At 42.4% G+C, this 21,428-nt stretch overlaps 1 protein-coding gene across 4 annotated transcripts in view; it reads right to left on the bottom strand.

The window, feature by feature from the left end:
• Positions 1–21,428, bottom strand: part of FGL1 (fibrinogen like 1) — a 56,764-nt gene that overhangs the window by 26,393 nt on the left and 8,943 nt on the right. For all 4 annotated transcript variants that reach the window (XM_040418778.1, XM_040418779.1, XM_040418777.1 and 1 more), the window contains 2 exons: positions 6,157–6,232; positions 384–564 (listed from right to left, as the gene is read on the bottom strand). In XM_040418778.1, coding sequence (XP_040274712.1) covers positions 384–564; positions 6,157–6,222 — 247 coding nt within the window. In that variant the 5' untranslated portion in view covers positions 6,223–6,232. The remainder of the gene's footprint in view (positions 1–383; positions 565–6,156; positions 6,233–21,428) is intronic.

The following is a 21,428-nucleotide window of genomic DNA, read 5'->3' as shown; positions in this document are numbered from 1 at the left end:
GAATAGGCTTGAAGTAACCGGTAATGTCCACTACACAGTGGGTGGAGCTGTGTAGTTTTGGTGCCACAGCTACTGCAGAACAGCTGATCAGTGAGGGTACGGGTTGTCACACTCCTGCTGATCAGATATTGATGGCCTGACGACAGGCCATCAGTATAAAAATTCCAGAAAATCCCTTGACAGGGCGAGTACAGTTTATTTTATTTTTTATTTTAGTGCATTGGCTGTTTTTTGTTTTAATTCTTGGACAACTCTTAAATAACCAGTGGATAGAAAAATGTTTAGGTGATATTATTCAATCATAAGGAAGTGCAGCTTTAAGGGATTGATGCAAATAGACAGTCCTTTTTATATTGTATAGTTATATATAATATAAGTCTGACCTGCATATGTTCTTTTCTCTCCTAGGTCGATAACTACCATCTCATCTCCTCGGTCCATGAACTGAAGCTCCTTTTCTTGCAGTAGATTCTCAATTTTTATTTGTTGCAATTTTGTTTGGTGCTCGAGAAGTCTCACTTGGGCCTTCAACCTTAATTGTTCTTGAAGACACTCTTCCAAGGCCTTAAAAATCAGAAAAGGGGAACCTGTGTATGTTTATGTGAGAAGTACATGAAAAAAACAGTAATTCAATAATTTTAACACTTGTAGGGTAGTTTTGCTTTAAATGGATTATCCAATGAATTAAATAACACTACTCTCCAGTGTACTTTCACCCTCTTTAGCTTCTTCATTCACCTAACTGCAGCTCTGGTGTCTTCACTTTTTGTGGGCAGGCAGCAGTTCCTTGCATGCCCCCATCTCCTCTGCTTCTGGTCCCCACTGGCATCTACACACATGTCACCACTGCCGGCCAATCAATGATCTCAGCTTTGGCAGTGGTTACGTGCCATTGGTTGGCAGGCAGACGTGTGTAGACAGAATGTTACATTTCCATTCCAGAGGGGACAGGAAGCAGAGGAGAAGTAAACTCAACACGGAAACCAAAGTTCTGGTGACAGGTGACATTTTTTTAAAGACTACTTTAGGCATACCTGTATTAACAACAAAAAGTCTATATGACCTAAATGTCTTAAGAAAAGTGTGTGATTTAGACTGTTCATGATTGAAACCAGACTGCACAAAATATTAAAATTTTTGAAACAAGCTACTTTAAACCAGAAGTTCTCGGGAACACATAGCAGATGTGCTCATGGTCTAAAGCCAAAAACTGAAGGACAGGGAATGAGGTAGTACTCGCTGTGCCAACAAATTATTTTGTACATGTTGGGGTTGTTCAGCTCATCTTTTTTTTTTTTGAAGGCTGAGTTGCATAATAAAGTAAAAAAAGTCATACTTACCTCCATCATACCACCCTCCACTGATGGAATAAATATTAAGAGCATGAGAAGAAGGTTGCTATTAACTTCTTCTATTAACTGTAATGTGTAATGAAAATTTCTGATTGTTGGAAGTTTATCCAGACCTCCCAAGTGTCCCTCTTTTTGAGGCACAGTCCCTCTTTTTGACACAAGTCCCTCTGTCTCTCTTTGCTCCTTAAATGTCCCTCTTTTTTAATATAGATTTGCATTATTACATTTACAATATTGATCCAGAAAATGCTTGTCTGGTTCCTCTGTACATTAAAGCCCGCCTTGTATAATATTTCATTATTAAATGAAATTTGTGTTTTAGAGATTTCTATATTCAGATATTTTTGTGCTATTGTTTAAAAGAAAACTATTGAAGTGAATACATATGCAGGGAAAATGGATCTTTCACACAGTGAACCAAAATTGTCCCTCTTTGACCTTCCAAAAAGTTAGGAGGTATGGTTTATCTATTGGCTGAAACAGAAGGGGTGAAAGAAATCGCTTGTGCAGCAGGTTCCCAAAATATCCCTATCATTGGAGATATCTTTCAATGTATGGTGCTTTAATGATCAGCATACCAGTTTAAAACATTTGGACTGCTAGCCTGGATCAGGCTCACACTAAGGCCTCTTTCAGACGGGCGTTGCGGGAAAAGGGGCGGGTACGTTGCGGGAACATGCACGATTTTTCAGCGCGAGTGCAAAACATTGTAATGCGTTTTGCGCTCGCGTGAGAATAATCGCGCATGTTTGGCACCCAAACCCGAACTTCTTCACAGACGTTCGGGCTTGGGATCGGTGTTCTGTAGATTGTATTATTTTTCCTTATAACATGGTTATAAGGGAAAATAATAGCATTCTGAATACAGAATGCATAGTAAAATAGCGTCACCTAGCAACCGTGCGTGAAAATCGCTCTGCATCCGCACTTGCTTGCGGATGCTTGCGATTTTCACGCAACCCCATTCATTTCTATGGGGCCTGTGTTATGTGAAAAACGCACAAAATAGAGCAGGCTGCGATTTTCAGGCAATGCACAAGTGATGCGTGAAAATCACAGCTCATGTGAACAGCCCCATAGAAATGAATGGGTCGGGATTCAGTGCGGGTGCAATGCGTTCACCTCACCGCCTAAGGGCTCAATTCACATGACCGTATCCTTTTTTGTGGACCACAAATTGCGGATCCGCAAAACAGGAATACTGTTCATTCCACATTATGCGGATCAGAGCGTCCTTCCCTATGATAGAAATGCCTATTCTTGTCCGCAAAAACAGACTAGAGTAGGACATGTTCTTTTTTTTTTTTTTTGCGGGGCTACGGAACGTATCTTTTGCTGCCCCATTGAAATGATCTGCAAAATTGTGGAATGGATGCAGACAGAAAAATACGATCGTGTGAATGGGCCCTAAGGTCAATGCACACGACCATATTTTGCATCCGCATCCAATCTGCATTTTTTGCAGGTAGCATACAGAGCCATGTATTTCTATAAATCAGAAAAAAATTTAGAGCACACAGATGTCATCTATGTGTTGTCCGCATCCATATGTCCTTTCCGTGAATTTTAGAACATGCTCTATTCATGTCTGCATCGCGGACAAGAATAGCCATTTTTATTGATGGGAGTAAGAAAAACAAGTTATGCAAACGGAAGGTATCTTTATTTTGCGGATCCATGGTTCGCAATCCAAAATACAGACACGGTTGTAATAAGAGGCCTGAACCTTGTATGGCCAGCTTATAGGGGTTATCCCACAAAAAGTATAACTATGCAATGAAAAGGTTATTTCAAAAGAACTATTATTACTAATAATTTAATAAACATGCAATAAAAGTATTGTTGTTGTTGTTTTTTTTATGTACAATATACACTGCGTGCAGAATTATTAGGCAAATGAGTATTTTGACCACATCATCCTCTTTATGCATGTTGTCTTACTCCAAGCTGTATAGGCTCGAAACCTACTACCAATTAAGCATATTAGGTGATGTGCATCTCTGTAATGAAAAGGGGTGTGGTCTAATGACATCAACACCCTATATTAGGTGTGCATAATTATTAGGCAACTTCCTTTCCTTTGGCAAAATGGGTCAAAAGAAGGACTTGACAGGCTCAGAAAAGTCAAAAATAGTGAGATATCTTGCAGAGGGATGCAGCACTCTTAAAATTGCAAAGCTTCTGAAGCGTGATCATCGAACAATCAAGCGTTTCATTCAAAATAGTCAACAGGGTCGCAAGAAGCGTGTGGAAAAACCAAGGCGCAAAATAACTGCCCATGAACTGAGAAAAGTCAAGCGTGCAGCTGCCAAGATGCCACTTGCCACCAGTTTGGCCATATTTCAGAGCTGCAACATCACTGGAGTGCCCAAAAGCACAAGGTGTGCAATACTCACAGACATGGCCAAGGTAATAAAGGCTGAAAGACGACCACCACTGAACAAGACACACAAGCTGAAACGTCAAGACTGGGCCAAGAAATATCTCAAGACTGATTTTTCTAAGGTTTTATGGACTGATGAAATGAGAGTGAGTCTTGATGGGCCCGTGGCTGGATTGGTAAAGGGCAGAGAGCTCCAGTCCGACTCAGACGCCAGCAAGGTGGAGGTGGAGTACTGGTTTGGGCTGGTATCATCAAAGATGAGCTTGTGGGGCCTTTTCTTTTTTTTTTTTTTTTTTTTTTTTTTTTTTTTTTTTTTTTTTTTTTTTTTTTTTTTTTTTTTTTTTTTTTTTTTTTTTTTTTTTTTTTTTTTTTTTTTTTTTTTTTTTTTTTTTTTTTTTTTTTTTTTTTTTTTTTTTTTTTTTTTTTTTTTTTTTTTTTTTTTTTTTTTTTTTTTTTTTTTTTTTTTTTTTTTTTTTTTTTTTTTTTTTTTTTTTTTTTTTTTTTTTTTTTTTTTTTTTTTTTTTTTTTTTTTTTTTTTTTTTTTTTTTTTTTTTTTTTTTTTTTTTTTTTTTTTTTTTTTTTTTTTTTTTTTTTTTTTTTTTTTTTTTTTTTTTTTTTTTTTTTTTTTTTTTTTTTTTTTTTTTTTTTTTTTTTTTTTTTTTTTTTTTTTTTTTTTTTTTTTTTTTTTTTTTTTTTTTTTTTTTTTTTTTTTTTTTTTTTTTTTTTTTTTTTTTTTTTTTTTTTTTTTTTTTTTTTTTTTTTTTTTGAGGATGGAGTCAAGCTCAACTTCCAGTCCTACTGCCAGTTTCTGGAAGACACCTTCTTCAAGCAGTGGTACAGGAAGAAGTCTGCATCCTTCAAGAAAAACATGATTTTCATGCAGGACAATGCTCCATCACACGCGTCCAAGTACTCCACAGCGTGGCTGGCAAGAAAGGGTATAAAAGAAGAAAATCTAATGACATGGCCTCCTTGTTCACCTGATCTGAACCCCATTGAGAACCTGTGGTCCATCATCAAATGTGAGATTCACAAGGAGGGAAAACAGTACACCTCTCTGAACAGTGTCTGGGAGGCTGTGGTTGCTGCTGCACGCAATGTTGATGGTGAACAGATCAAAACACTGACAGAATCCATGGATGGCAGGCTTTTGAGTGTCCTTGCAAAGAAAGGTGGCTATATTGGTCACTGATTTGTTTTTGTTTTGTTTTTGAATGTCAGAAATGTATATTTGTGAATGTTGAGATGTTATATTGGTTTCACTGGTAAAAATAAATAATTGAAATGGGTATATATTTGTTTTTTGTTAAGTTGCCTAATAATTATGCACAGTAATAGTCACCTGCACACACAGATATCCCCCTAAAATAGCTAAAACTAAAAACAAACTAAAAACTACTTCCAAAAATATTCAGCTTTGATATTAATGAGTTTTTTGGGTTCATTGAGAACATGGTTGTTGTTCAATAATAAAATTAATCCTCAAAAATACAACTTGCCTAATAATTCTGCACTCCCTGTATTATCCTCTCCGTTAGCACTCCTTCTCGTTCCGGTCCACCTTCTGCTACATTCAGTGCTGGACTGACATGCTCTAAGGCCCCTTTCACACGAGCCAGTTTTCCGCGCGGGTGCAATGCGTGACATGAACGCATAGCACCCGCACTGAATCCTGACCCATTCATTTCAATGGGTCTGTGTACATGAGCGTTGTTTTTCACGCATCAGTTCTGCGTTGCGTGAAAATCGCAGCATGTTCTATATTCTGCGTTTTTCACGCAGCCCTGGCCCCATAGAAGTGAATGGGGCTGCATGAAAAACGCACTGCATCCGCAAGCAAGTGCGGGTGCGATGCGTTTTTCACTGATGGTTGCTAGGAGATGTTTGTAAACCTTCAGTTTTTTATCACGCGCGTGAAAAACGCATCAAAACGCATCAAAACGCATTGCACCCGCGCGGAAAAAACTGAACTGAACGCATTTGCAGACAAAACTGACTGAACTTGCTTGCAAAATAGTGCGAGTTTCACTGAACGCACCCGGACCTAATCCGTCACGCTCGTGTGAAAGGGGTCTATAGCTTCCCTGCTCCCTCCGTTCCCCCTCAGTGTCGGTGTAGTGATCTTATAAAGATGTAGGTAAAGCATCTGGTGTTACAAGTTCTGGCAGGATGTTCCAGCAGATGAACAGCCTGTCGGATCCGTAACTTCCGTGTACAGCCATGAGCATAACACTGGAGAGCAGCAAGTTTACTTTACTTCAGTATAGGTAAAATGATGGGTTTATTTTTCATAACGTTCATGAAATAAGATGTGCCTACAAGATGTCCTTCAAAAGATAGACAAACTAACCCTAAGCAATAATGAATACCAGTGTCAACAACAATGCCTTAATGTCCCCCACCCCACCCCACCCAACTTACCACTGTTGGAAGAACAAGGAGTGTGATGATTAATACAACTCTATAAGAGAAACAGGACATTTCCATTTTGCCAAATCTAGAAAGATAACAAAACACCTGTAAGTGTATTAGTAATATAATATTAATGTAAAGCGTTCAAGGAATTGTCTGGCAGATTACAATAACATGAAAAAAGTTTAACGTGGTGAAAAGTATATAATAAGGTTATAATAAGTAATGCTTGAAATCCCCTGCGGCTCCAGTTCAGTCGCTCCCTGGTCCACCACAGGAAACGTGACCTCTCAGGCAATCACTGGCTGCCAATAATTGCCCTAAAGTGTAGCTGTCATTCCAGTTTACTACAGGTATCATTTAGTTTTTTTACTAGTAATGAGGTTCTAAAGAGTCTTGCAATGAGTGTTGCAAAGGAGAATCTGTCTTCAGCGTTTTACTGAGTGCTGAAGATACCTGTGTGTAACAAGTCAGATAGTCAGGTGTGTAGTACCCCAGAGTGGGCACTACCATCTTTATACCCAGCTTCTATCTCTACTGGTTAACAATGCATGCCATCTTTGTATTCTTTTCCAGGTCCTCTCATACTGTGCCTTAATAACGTATTTATGCAATGTTATGTGACATGTAATGTGCCTGGTTTTCCAGCAGGTGGCATATGTTCTGGCAGATTCCAAAGTTTAGCTAGAATGGAACTAACCATTCTATTCTTATCCCCCTTGGAGCAGAAGTGGGATAGTCCTGCTTCCTACCAAGGGAGGGGTTGCGGAGGAAGGAGTGAGTGGAAGTTTAGAGTCCAAAGGGACAAGACATGGTGCAGTGAGGGGACCGTTCACCCCTCCTGCTGCAGGAGCCTCTGGGAGCAGCTTGCAGAGCACCCGCTTCTTGCATTATCCTGTCCTATTCTTGTCCGTTTTAGGCATTGTTACAATGGATCCGCCAAAAAAAAAAGGATGACATACGGAGGTAAAACACATGCGGTCGTGTGCATGTAGCCTTATTCAAGAAAAACACGACTGAAACGTTCCCAACTCTGGACTCTCTCTCACTTTATTCTTCAACTCGATCTCTGCAACGGAGACTGAACCCCGGGAAGCAACAGTCTGAAGGTAGGAGTACCATGACACAAACATTGGGCCACAGTATACCACTCGCATCCTAAACTCCCGGTCTCCTATAAACACTATCTTTAATATTTACCTCAGTCTTTAAACCCCTTTTAAGAAACTAGAATCCAAAAAGACAAAAAGAATTCATGATGGAAATAAATAACCAAGCACAGGTTACGTGATATTATTATTCAAACAGTTGTGCAATGTACTGATTATTATGGATTATTTTTCATGCCCAAGGCAAAACTCTGGAGTTGTTGTTTACAGTTCAGAGCAAGTTGAATGCACCAATAATCAAGCATTTTTAGTTAAAATACACTAGCTCCAGATGTTGCATGGACGTCTATGGGAATTATTAAACACAGGACAAGCAGGCATCTTAGTGGTGTTTTTTTTACCCTTGAGGTGCATTTTTATATAATTTTTTATTTTATTTTTTCACAGCATGGTCTGGTTCTGGCATGTTTTCCTCATTGCCTGTCATTTTTGTCTAATACACATCTATTGGTGTTTTTTTTGCCACATAGATAGGTCCCTATATGTGATGTAGACATATAATACAAATCGGGCATCCAAAACCAACGTGGGGGATGGATTGCCCCACTGCATGTATGAACACCGAATGAAGGTCATTATAGGTATCATAGACACCCCAATTGGTGATCAGAAAATGTACATTTATTTTATTTTAATTTAATACAGTGGACTCATCTTTCTCATTACTCTTAGAGGAGGCAACTGGGCAGCTACCAATAATCAACGAGATGACCTGGTCTCCTCGATGTAGCAACCAGGGTGGATATTCGAATTAAGGACCTCACAACCAAATGGCCTCAATTAGCAACTTTCCTTTGGTTGCTACATCGAGGAGACCAGGTCATCTCGTTGATTATTGGTAGCTGCCCAGTTGTTCATACATGCAGTGGGGCAATCCATCCCCCATGTTGGTTTTGGATGCCCGATTTGTATTATATGTCTACATCACATATAGGGACCTATCTATGTGTCTTGCTTTTGTAATGGGGCTAAATTGTGTCCCCTTTGATCTCCTGTCAATAGGTTTGATCTGCCGCACCAGGTACCATTGGTAAAATATAACTATATACCTGTTCATCTAATTTCTTCAATCTAACCTGTCCAGTGAACCTGCTATTTAAATACCTTGGTAGCTCCTTCTATGACTCTATAGGAGTGACGCACCCTACTTGGCTATTTATGCCACTATGTATGGTCGATTGGGGCAGTTGAGCTAGCCCATCTCTCAAACCCCTTACCTCCATACCCCCGCCCCTCTATGCTGTCCGACTTACCGCCCCCTAATGAAGGGGACGGACATTGGGCTACACTGATACACCTTCAGTGTGTGTCCCGATCATGTGACTTCTCTCCGTGACGCGGGGTACTCGTGACCATTGATGTCACGGCCCGCGTGATCGGAGCATGTGATCTTGGGGGTGGATCTTTTCAGGCCCGCGCTGGTTTAAAAGAATGCCAGCACGGGCACTCACTGCCATCACTGCCATACGCAGGAGGGGGCGGACCATGAACTGGTGCACATGGAAAATCTAAGTATTAGTTCTACTTACAATACTGCTTTTTTCCTGACTGGCCCCAACATACTTGGAAGCGCCGTGGACTGGATGCTTTTCCACTGTGCACATGTGTGTATCTTGTTGTGTATATGGGTCCCCTGATGACCTGGCTGACTGCCAGTGAAACGCGTCGGGACTGTTTCTATTGCTATATGATCTGTATGTTCTCTGATGAGTGATACCTTTGTATTCCGACGAAGCTGGGCAGTCACTGTTATTGCTTGCAAGGGACACCAAGGGACATACAGAGAGGGCTTTATCTTGAGTTAGAACCTAGGGGTATATCAGGGGAAGAGACCCAGTATCTGTCTCCCTCTTTATCTGTATCCCTATGTTTCGTAAACTCACCCTCTCAGCAAGTGTTTATACCTCACACTTGCCTCTCTTCTCTACCATCTCATATCATTTGGTGGTGTATGACTACTAATGCATGTAGTCTCTAATCAAACTATTGGGCCTACTATTTTAATTATTGACTAGTAAAAGTTATTTTTTAAGGTAACCCCATTTATCAATAATTATACTTCTAATATTTATGGGTGCCATATTTATGTTTACTGGTTTGACTGGTTACAACTCCAGTTAAGTTATCTATCTGAAAGGGGGGCTGATTATTTTTTTAAAACTTTTTTTAAATATTTTTAAAAACATTTTTTTACATGTTTTTCTCCCATAGGGACGAACTATAACAAGCAATCATCAGATTAGCATTGCATTAGCATTGGAGTCTATGAGAATTTCACTGTGTTTGTATGGGCTCCATAGGAGCTTATGTGCAGCTGCCTTGTATCACGCAGGAATACAGAGGCTGCTGCACACACACTCGGCTCCGCTGATCCTAGCTAGGCTCGCAGATGCCTTGGTCACGTTTGACCATGGCATCTGAGGGGTTAAAAGTATGCAATCGACGTTAAAACAGTAGGCATCCGGCAGCTATGGTACCCACTGCCCCCATGAGTGGACGCCACCTTTAAAGTTCCACCCAGGTCATTGTACGGGTAGGATTGTTCCGGAAAAACGGTTCAGAATTTTTCAAACCTGCACCTGGATCTGAATACTTTTGTAATTACAATTAAATAAAATGTATCTGCATAGTGCCACCTGCTGTTTGTTCTATTCCTTATTTCTCCAACTGCCTTGGTAACATTGCTGAGGTGGTCACACATGCACAAGTCCACTACTCAACTGCCACCAGCTATATCTACTGTTAGAAACTAAAGCTGCGAGAGTCGCAAGGAGAGAACTGCAGCAGGAAGGACACACACCCTGAGAAATCGCACGCCCCTGAGCTGAGAGCTTAAAATAAATCTAGCAGAACAATCGGAGCAATGAATGGGGAGATCTCTGGATCCATGTGAGGTACAGGGCTGGTTCTGACTTTGTTAGAAAGAGATTGCCATGTACTATATGATGTCTGATTTTCATATTTTACATTAATTAGGGGATTTACAATACGTCTAATGGTAGGGAACTATACAGTGTGACCTGTCATTAAAGTTAGGACTGTAGATATATGTCCTATCGGCAAGGAGCATTGTTTGACAGGACATGCATTTACAGCTTAGTAGTGGCAAGGGGTTAAATATATGCACTAATAGTTGAAAAACTGCAGGTCCCTTGCATAATGTTACATTTGAGATCGGAACCATTCAGTGTGACTAATGAGCAATTAAAAGGGGCATCTAAATCACTCCTTAGAAATTGTGTCACATACACTACACATTCCTCCCTCGCCCTTGAGAGATGATTGCTATGTTGGTCTGGTATCCATCAGAGGAACAGCAGCACCTGGACCCAATCATGAGGGTGTGGTTCTATCCAAACACATACGATTCCTATTTAAGTTCATTTTGGAATAGTCAAGTGTCAGACGTCATTGCTAGACCACAGCTTGTTTCTTTTATATGGTTTCTGTTCCCTTAGACCTCAAGCGGCCAACATGTGCTCTGAGGTAAGACTCTAACTTCACCAAGAAAAAGGGAGATTGCTAAATGGAGAGTTTCCATAAAACTCTGAATAATGGTTGATCAGGTGTCAGCATGTATTTGAGTTCATTAAAATAAGTAATCTGCTTATAAATATTTTTTTGTTAAAATTTTTTTATCCAATCTTATTGCAGAGAATCTCTCGATATTATTGAATTAAAGGGGTTGTCTCACTTCAGTAAGTGGCATTTATCATGTAGAGAAAGTTAATACAAGCCACTTACTAATGTATTGTGATTGTCCATATTGCCTCCTTTGCTGGCTAGATTCATTTTTCTTTGCTGGCTGGATTGATCACATTATACACTGCTCGTATCTATAGTTATGACCACCCTGCAATCCAGCAGCGGTGGTCGTGCTTGCACACTATTGGAAAAAGCACTGGCCTCTCTGGTGGCCGGGACCGTGGAAGCGCACATAGGCTAATGCTTTTTCCTATAGTGTACAAGCACGACCATCACTGATGGATCGCAGGGTGGTCGTAACCATGGAAACGAGCAGTGTATAATGTGATGGAAAAATTTATCCAGCTAGCAAAGAAAGCAGTATGGATAATAACAATACATTAGTAAGTGGCTTGTATTAACTTCCTCTACATAATAAATGTTATTTGCTGAAGTGAGACAATCCCTTTAAGGCAAGAAAACTGTATATTATATATACAATATTTCCAGGAATAATTATGATATCTTGTCCCTGCTTTAATTTTAACTAAGAAATGTGTAAGCCTCTTAGGCTTGGTTTCCATGTTCGGGTTTTTTAATGCAATATTTGAGACCAAAGCCAGGAGAAGAGGAGGAGACCCTCAAAAAGAGGAGAAGACCCAATCTTTCTTTTATTCATGTCCTTAGTATATGATTAATTCCTGGCTTTGGCTTCAAAAATGGCATCAAAAAAACTAAAATCCAGCCCCAGCTGAAAAAGGTTCCCCCCGGCTAATTTCATAGAAGTCATACTAACCTTACCGATCCACCGATGATCCCATTCTGATGCTTCCTGGTCAACCACTGGTCTCAAGAGTAATTTCCTATGTGTTGTAAGGAATCCGGAAGTGTATACCCATGGGGGACTTGGAAGTGTCAGAACAGAAGCGTTGGAGGGGTGGTGGTGGTAAGGAGAATATGACTTATTTTATTATTTTACACAGTTCTGAATTTTTTTTTAAACTGTAATTGGCCAGACAACCCTTTTAAGGGTGCCCATGCATGTTGTGGTATGGTTTACCACAAATTGCTGTACTACATATTGAAAAACCAAGGCAATTCGCAGTAAAGCTGTATTTCCTGTGGTTTTGACCAGGCACTCAATTAATTACATTCCTAGTTATGTGAATGGCTCATATACTTGACTTTGGAAAGAAGTAGATCCTTGAGTGGCATCTAATTGATTCGCCAAGAAGAATATGACTCCTTTTTTTTATTTTACACAGTTCTGAAGTAGATCCTTCTGTGGCATCTAATTGACTTTCTATATTTTAAAGTCAACCACTACAAAAGCAGTATTCCATATTTCTGTAGAGAGCCTGCAGGTCACAACCCTCTAGTTTACCTCTTAGACAACACTCAGAAGGCACAAGACTGAGTAGGAGAATAGCTAGTTCGATCCGGGCCGTTCAACCTCTTTGATGTCATGGTCAATAGCAAGTGGTTTACAGGGGAAGGGGCTGCCTCTCTACTCCACTGGGCCCCTTGCCTTGCAATTGTAGGGTCCGATTATTGCTATGGCTGTCATAGGCCTTACAATGGCTTCTGGGTTTGCCATCTAGGGAAGCCTATTAGGCTCCTCCAGAGTGTAAACTGACAGATAAAATTCAATGCAGTAGTTAACATTATTTAACCTAAAAAAAATCTAATAAAAAACTATACAAAATGCTTTTTGATCCTAAAAAAACACTACAGCCTGTTCAGCAAAACAAAAGAAAAGCAGCTGTCACACAGCCCAGTCAAAAAAATAAAAATAAATTATAATTAAAGAAAAATCCACGTTCCAAAATGGTGCTCCTTCCCTTCTGTGTCCTGCCTTGGTATTTGCTGCTGTTAAAGGGGTTCTCCAGAAATTAAGAAAATGAAAATAATTAAATATTACTTTATTATAAATATATTCCCAAATACCTTTCATTACTTATAATGGCTCATTTTTGTCAAGAGAGCAATCATTAGAAGAAATAAAATGGCCACCGTCCTATTATTACACACAAAACCTGTCCTATTCACATAGCAGGACCAGGGACGTCTTTAATATTGATTGGACCCTGGGCAAAAGGGGGAGAACACAAGTGCCGCTGCTGCACTCATGGGTCCATACTTTATTAACTAAGTAGCAGGACATGTAGGGCATACATAAGGGATCTCCCTGCACTTACTATTTTTTCTGGGCGCCGCTCCGTTGCACCGCTGTGGCCCCCGTTACATTCTCCTGCGCTGTATGCTAAGTAACAGCATCGAAACACCAGGCAGAAGACATCAGCTTTTCTCTGTGGGCGTTACTTCTCCCTTCTCACCTTCTCCCTGGATGTGACGTTGGACAGCGCTACAGCCAGGGAGAAGGAACGCCCAGGGAGAAAAGCTGATGTCTCCTCCCTGGTGTTCCGATGCTGTTACTTAGCATACAGTGTGGGAGAATGTAACGGGGAACAGCGGCGCAACGGAGCAGCGCCCAGAAATAATAGTAAGTGCAGGGACATCCCCCATGTATGCCCTACATGTCCTGCTACTTAGTTAATAAAGTATGGACCCATGAAACAGCTGCCTTGGGCCACCCAGGAGCAACTGGGCCCGGGGCAGCTGTCATTTTTGCCCCGCGTGCAGGGCCGTCTTTACCAAGGGGCAAAAGGGGCAGCTGCCCCGGGCCCTGTTGCTCCTGGGGGGCCCAAGGCAGCTGCCTCTTGAGCCCTGCTAGCTACTGCCCCGGGTGTCAAGCTGTCAGCTACACAGGCATCGTACTGTGTTAAAGTTGTGATCAAGGACCTTAATGACATCATCACCATGTGACCAGTAACCTAGCAATTTCTGGTCACATGGCTATGAGGTCATCACAGGTCCTAGCAGGAATTAACTGTGGAGCTTTTTTGTGTGAAGATTTCATCAGAAAAAGGTGACAGGGGCTGTTATGTTAATATACTGTAAACTACTGTATAGTGGGGTGCTGTATACTGTGTGGGGGCCTGTATACTGTGGGGGGCTGTATATTGTGTGGGACTGTATACTGTGTGGTGGGCTGTATACTGTGTGGTGGGCTGTATACTGTGTGGTGGGCTGTATTCTGTGTGGTGGGCTGTATTCTGTGGTGGGCTGTATACTGTGTGGTGGGCTGTATTCTGTGTGGTGGGCTGTATTCTGTGGTGGGCTGTATACTGTGGGGGGCCTGTATACTGTGGGGGGCCTGTATACTGTGTGGGACTGTATACTGTGGGGGGCTGTATACTGTGTGGGGGGCTGTAAACTGTGTGGGGGCCTGTATAGTGTGGGGTGGGCTGTATACTGTGGGGGGCCTGTATACTGTGTGCTGGGCTGTATACTGTGTGCTGGGCTGTATACTGTGGTGGGCTGTATACTGTGGGGGGATGTATACTGTGTGGGGGCCTGTATACTGTGTGGGACTGTATACTGTGTGGGGGCCTGTATACTGTGGTGGGCTGTATACTGTGGTGGGCTGTATACTGTGGGAGGCTGCATACTGTGTGGGGGGCCTGTATACTGTGTGGGGGGCCTGTATACTGTGTGTGGGGCCTGTATACTGTGTGGGGGCCTGTATACTGTGTGGGGGGCTGTATACTGTGTGGGGGGCTGTATACTGTGGGGGTCTGTATACTGTGGGTGCGGTATAGTTTGGAGTGCTATACTGCTGTACTGTATAGTGTGGGGGGCTGTATCGTGTATATTTTGGGGTGTTGTATACAGTGAGGTGTATACTGTGAGGTGTTGTATACTGTGGGCTGCTATACTTCTCTACTGTATACTGTGAGGTGTTGTATACTGTGGGGTGCTGTATACTGTGGGCTGCTATACTGCTCTACTATATACTGTGGGGTACTGTATAGTGTGGGGTGCTATACTGTATACTGTGTGGTGCTGTATACTATAGGGTGCTATACTGCATACTGTGGGGTGCTGGGGTGCACTGTAACACTAGAGTGAGCCGAGCCCTGATCTCCTTCCTGCAGAGCGGTGCCCACTTCCAAACTGAGCCCAGCTGCCCAGAGCACTGATCCTGAGCCGCTGGAGTCTTCAGAACTGGAAGTATTTACAGTCATTCACTGGACTCTACCAGGTGTGTGGATTTTTTATGTGTGTGTTGTGGTGGAGGGCGTGATTGCCTGCTAAGGTGTGGGAAGGCAGGATCCAGGGGGCCCAAGTAAATTTTTGCCCAGGGTCCAATCAATATTAAAGACGGCCCTGCCCGCGTGTCACGGCTGAGGATGGGGAAAACCCTCAGCCGTGCGATGCCACGAGATGTTAGTCGCTGCTCGGCCAGGACAACAGAATAAGAGAGCAGGTCACCTCCTAACGCATCCCTAATCTGACCCTGACTCCTAGCTGCATGAGCCGACCTTGAAGGTAGGAGGGCTCATGCTCAGGAACCTCGGATCCCTACTGACCCTCCGCCGATCCCTGAACTAGGAGCTGGGTAGACCACCTGTTCCTCCTGGATGCGGAGAAACAGGAGTCTAAACTGGCCGAGCTGCAAGGGGATATAAACATAAACAGACTATGGATATGCCAGGAGAGTGAAAGACTTCCACCCCTACCTGCCACAGACACACTGACTGGAATTCTGGACACAAGTGCTGGAGTCCACACACAGACATAAAAGGACACAGCACACATAAACACACAGGAAGCCAGAACCAGAGCTGCACTAATAACAGACATCACATAAACATAAACTTAACATCACATAACAACATTTATGACCACAAGGGTGGCCCTCACTGGCAGATAGTATAAAGTAGGAGGATGACTCCAGCAGACCATGGCTGAAGTACCCCTCTGACTACTGTTCTCAGCAGAGACTATATAGGCCCAAGTATCCACACCCACACAGACACACCCAGTGCTCACATACACAGAAGGGAGTTAACCCTTCCTAGACCAGGCAAGGGAAAACAGCCACATACAGGGGAAGTGTACAAACCCTTATCACACTGCAGCTGTTACCGCAGGCAATGACATGCGTGGCAACCGTGTCCTGGGAGTCAGCCAGAAGGCCGAGACACTGCCACCACATGTACACAATACAACACGTTGCCTCGGGCAGCCACAAGTGAAGGGAAACTATCACAGTGCACACACCCAAACTTCGTGCACACCAAACATATAAAAGGGCACACCTACAAAGACAGGTTGCCAGGTGTAACCGCATGCAGATTGCAGCAAGCTGCCAAGCACAAACATGTTGCCAGCGGCAGCCACATGTGAGGCAACAATTCAGCCGCCCTCACCATGTGATTGACCAAAACCAAACCGCAGGCAACAGCATGCGGATCAGGAGTCACGACCATAACCATGGTCGTGACACCGCGTTAAAGACGGCCCTGAACTAATAACTCACAATGTAAGGGGTTTTAATTCCCCTAGGAAAAGGAAAACTGCCTTTGCAACTTACCTTAAACATGCGCCTGACATCATCTGTCTCCAAGAGACGCATTTCACACCAGCGTCACACCCGAGATATTTCCACCCACAATATTCTAACTTTCACTCTTCCTCCTTTACATCAAAATGTAGGGGGGTAATCACTTTACTGAGAAACTCGTTTTCTTTTACTGTGACTCAGACTTGTATTGACCCCAACGGGAGGTATGTTATTTTAGTTGGAACTCACCAAGAAGAATCCTACTGTATTGTCAATTCATATGCACCCACAGATGACCCTATCCGCTTCTTTGAAACTGTAGGCAGGGTAATTGAGACACTTACATTTCAAAAATTGATATGGTGTGGGGATTTTAATTTCACACTACATCCAGTATTGGACCGTTCTGTTCCCCCCGCTGCTCCTCGCCCGGCAGCTAAAGTGAAGTTGATTGACCAGGTCATGCACTCATTATCCTTGGCGGACACGTGGAGGGAACACAATGGCTCACAGAGGGGATATACATACTACTCACCTGCCCATCAGCTATATACTCGGATCGACATGATATTAGCATCCACCTCCATTTTACCATACATGTCTTATTCTAGGCACGTTGTATCATCATGGTCAGATCACGATCTAGTTATATCTGAATTTATGACGTCATGTCAAATGAAGGCCCCCTTCCAATGGAGGTTGAATGAATCCATCCTTACTAATCCTACCATATTCTCCCAGCTACAGGAGGATATTGTAAATTTCTTTACTGAAAACAATACTCCTGATATTAATCCTATGACACTTTGGCTGACTCACAAAGCTTTTATGAGGGGAAGGTTAATAAGAGTCGCCTCCAAGAGAAAGAAGGATAGGTCCCAGGCTCAGTTAGGGTTAGAGGCCAAATTGAATAGGTTGGTCTGGGCCCACCAAAGATCCCCTACGTTATACCTGCTCAAAGCAATAAAAGATGTGAAACAACAACTGAATATGGTACTCTCGAACAATACTGAAAAAGCCCTTAGATGGACTAACTCCTTTTACTATAAATATTCGAATAAGCCGGACAAACTACTTGCACGCCAACTTAAGTCTAAACAGAGGATCAACCAGGTTTTTCAGATTCGTACCAGGCCAGGACAGATTACCTCTAACCCAGACACCATTCATGCAATCTTCCATGATTATTATAAATCCCTTTACTCAGCCCCGGAGAGTAGCTCCAGTACACACATTAACAGCTTCCTATCATCTATTCGACTTCCTTCGATAACACCGGAAGCTCAATCTGAATTAAATAGCCCTATCACGGCAGAAGAAGTGACCTATACCATTAATTCCTTAAAACTAGGTAAAGCCCCAGGACCAGACGGGTATTCTGCATTATATTATAAGAAATTTAGCCACCATCTTATCCCCCATATAACAAATTACTGTAATCTACTGCTGCAAGGCTCCACTCCCCCTGAAGAGTTTTTAAAAGCGTCAATCACAGTTATTCCCAAGCCCAATAGAGACCCACTACTCCCATCCAATTATAGACCAATATCCCTTTTAAACATCGACAATAAAATTTTCACCTCTATATTAGCCAATAGACTTAAAAATTTTCTCCCATCTCTTGTGCATAAGGACCAAGTTGGGTTTATACCAGGAAGGGAGGCCCCTGATAATATCAGGAAGATCCTGAATGTCATACACTCATCCAACAAGAATAAAGCCCCTTTAGCTCTCCTAGCACTTGATATTGAAAAGGCTTTCGATACTGTAGCCTGGTCCTACCTTTATGAAGTTCTCTCAAGAATGGGAGTTAGTGGTCACTTTCTGGCTGCTATACAGGCCATCTATTCTAATCCGGAGGCCTACCTTAAGCTTCCCTCCACTAGGTCTTTTCCCATACGCATTAACAGAGGTACGAGACAGGGATGCCCTCTTTCCCCAGCTTTATTCGCCCTAGCCATAGAACCCCTGGCCATTCATATTAGATCACATCCTGACATAAAGGGTTACTCAACAGGGGGGTCAGAATATAAACTTAGTCTGTTTGCAGACGACCTACTACTAACTATTACTAACCCCATAGTTACTTTCCCCTCCCTCTTAAAATTACTGGAATCCTTTACTAAAGCATCAGGTCTGACTATTAATCACACCAAGTCCGAATTACTCCTATGCAATACCCCTGACTCTACTAGGGTAGCGTTGATCCATAATTTTCCCTTTCAATACGGACCCCAGCACCTTACTTACCTAGGGACCCAGATGCCAAGTAGTCTGGACTCTGTCTATAAAATTAATTACCTGCCTATCTACCGCAAGATACGACAAGACATGCTGGCATGGCAAACCATGCAAATATCTTGGATAGGTAGAATAAATATAATCAAAATGGTGATCCTACCTAGGCTGCTATATCTATTTAGGACCTTACCAATACCAGTCCCTATAAAGGACCTTGAGTCCTTACAGAGGGACGTGATGAGATTTGTCTGGGCAAATAAACGGCAGCGCATATCTAGAGTAACGATATGTAGGCATAGATCTCAAGGAGGCTTGTCAGTACCTGATTTTGCGAAATATTATAGGGCTGCGAGATTGGCCCAGATGTTTCTGGCCCTTCTTGACCCGCGAGAACATCCTATCTGGATTGGGCTGGAACTTAACAGTTTTAAACCCTACACTTGGAGGGCCTTAATCTGGTCAACCTCTCCCATTCCTCAGGTTCTGCAGGCTAACTCTATATTGTCTTACTATTCTATTCTGCTTTGGAGGTTGGTCCGATTTAAGTTCACATTGCAGGCCAATCCTTCATCATTAGAATACCTATTGGGAAATCCTGCATTCCTACCAGGTACTCAACCCCAAACACTGGACTGGTGGGTAAACAATAACTTGTGTTCTTTACTCAAGTTTCTGAATAAAGGCAAGCTGATCTCTATTTCAGATTTTAAAGAGAAGTTCTCTCCCCCCACTAGAGAACACCATGCCATGTGCCAAATTTTCTCCTTTTTCAGATCAATTTTACCATCGGACCGCCCTGTTGAACTAACATCATTTGAACGTTCAATCAATTTCTCTCTATACAGACAGGGGTTATTATCCAGAATGTATGCAGCACTAAATGCAGTTCCAGCAGGCCATAAGATGCCATACATGAGGGCTTGGGAAGAGGATTTAAACCGAGAATTTTCACCCTCCAAGTGGTCGGAGCGTTCAATAATTCTTACGAAGGGCTCTTGGCAGGTCACTTTGGCCGAATCCTCGGTAAAGGTGCTTCATAGGATTTATATGGTCCCAGCCCGCCTGCATTGTATATACCCAGAGGTTTCCCCAATATGTTTTAGAGGGTGCGGTGAAGTGGGATCTATGCTACACACGTGGTGGTCATGCCGAATAACTAGGAGGTTTTGGAACAAGGTGACTAACTTAATTTCATCAGTTTTGGATTACCCCTATCCCACGACAGTAGCCTTCTGTTTGCTGGGAGATAAACCTCAAAGACTTTCCTTTGCCAGATTCAAACTCGCCCAATTCATACTTATGGCAGCTAGGATACACATTGCCTTTAAATGGCGATCAAACTCTCTATCCTTTCAAGCTGTTCTAGACAGGGTCAATAAAATATTATTGTTTGAAAAACTCTCAGCCATTCGCACTGACACATACGCCACCTTTGAGAAAGTGTGGGATCCTTGGATAACTTCCCCCCAGTCTCCAGACATCCGATACACTATCTCGCTCTGATTTTGTGTGATATCAAAAAGGCTTTTGTTAATGTTGTCCTTATTCTCTCCACTTGTATTTATGATTATACTGTCTAAAAATTCATGGCTTACTGCGATACATGTCTTGTATAACTCCAAGAAACTTTTTTGTTCTATGTTCTTTGCTGTATCAACTACCTATGTAATTTTATTCAATAACCCAATAAATGATCTTTGAAACTAAAGATGGCCCTGAGCAGGACAAGTTTCTTCAAAACACTGAGATACCTCATACTCCTCTCTGCTCTGCTTGTTAGGGATCATGATCCTGAATACAGAAGATAAGAACTTCAGCTGAATCTCTGTAGGAATGTACTTCATGTCTCCTCATGAACGCCATTCCTACAGAGATTCAGCTGAAAAAAAGTAATCAGTTTGGCTTTGGGCTAAATCCTAAGGGTGTTAGTCTGCAACTGCCCTGGTATTCACCCTTGAAGCTCTGTACAAGCATCTGGCTTTCACTGCAGGGAAGCAACCAGACCACTAGCTCATGGGATAGTCCCTGTGTAGTTGGCAATTGACCCACAGGGGACAGGGACTCTGGTGCAAGTGCAAACACAAACAATAAAACGGCACTCTGCAAACACAAATAACAAAGTAAATGCGATTGTGCCATACTCACTATATAAATGTACTAATGCTACTTTATAAATGTGAGATTCTTGGCAAATACATTTTGTACAAAATTGTGCCTGTCCTGCCACTGGCAAGGCTATCTTTTTAGGATAGGAATCTACCTACCTCTGCTTGTGCCATGCCGGCCTCCATTAAATTCAGAGAATGCAGGTTCCACATGCATGCTGAGCCCACTCTGTATTTTACCTCTCCTGGTGCCAAATGGCCTCCAATAAATGCAGTAAGAGCAGGCTACAGCTTTATACTTGCATTAATTAAAATCGGCCTATGGGACAGACAGGTTAGTTAGGAGTGGCATACTTACCTGCTTCCTGTCGCTGGTTCCTGACATCTTTGCTCTCCGGCCTTGGCTGCTCTGCAGGGCTCCCTGGATGTTAACTTCCCATTTGACGCCTCCGCGGGCAAATATTGGCTGCAGTGGTGACCTACTTCCCCTATGTCATTGTGACGGACCCCCAGTACTCAGGACGAGTATGTCCACCTCTGTATTCTTCCTTACTCAGGAAGGAGATATTGCAAACCGCTGGTCTTTAGCTCCCAGTTTTCCCCAGTCACTGGTCGAGACTCAGTGTAGGCGAAATAAAGTCTGCTTTATTGAGCAACTGCACAAATTTATAT

The sequence above is a fragment of the Bufo bufo genome, chromosome 2, assembly GCF_905171765.1.
Source record: "Bufo bufo chromosome 2, aBufBuf1.1, whole genome shotgun sequence".
In the NCBI taxonomy this organism is placed as follows: Eukaryota; Metazoa; Chordata; class Amphibia; order Anura; family Bufonidae; genus Bufo; species Bufo bufo.
This window is presented reverse-complemented; position numbering and strand designations above follow the sequence as displayed.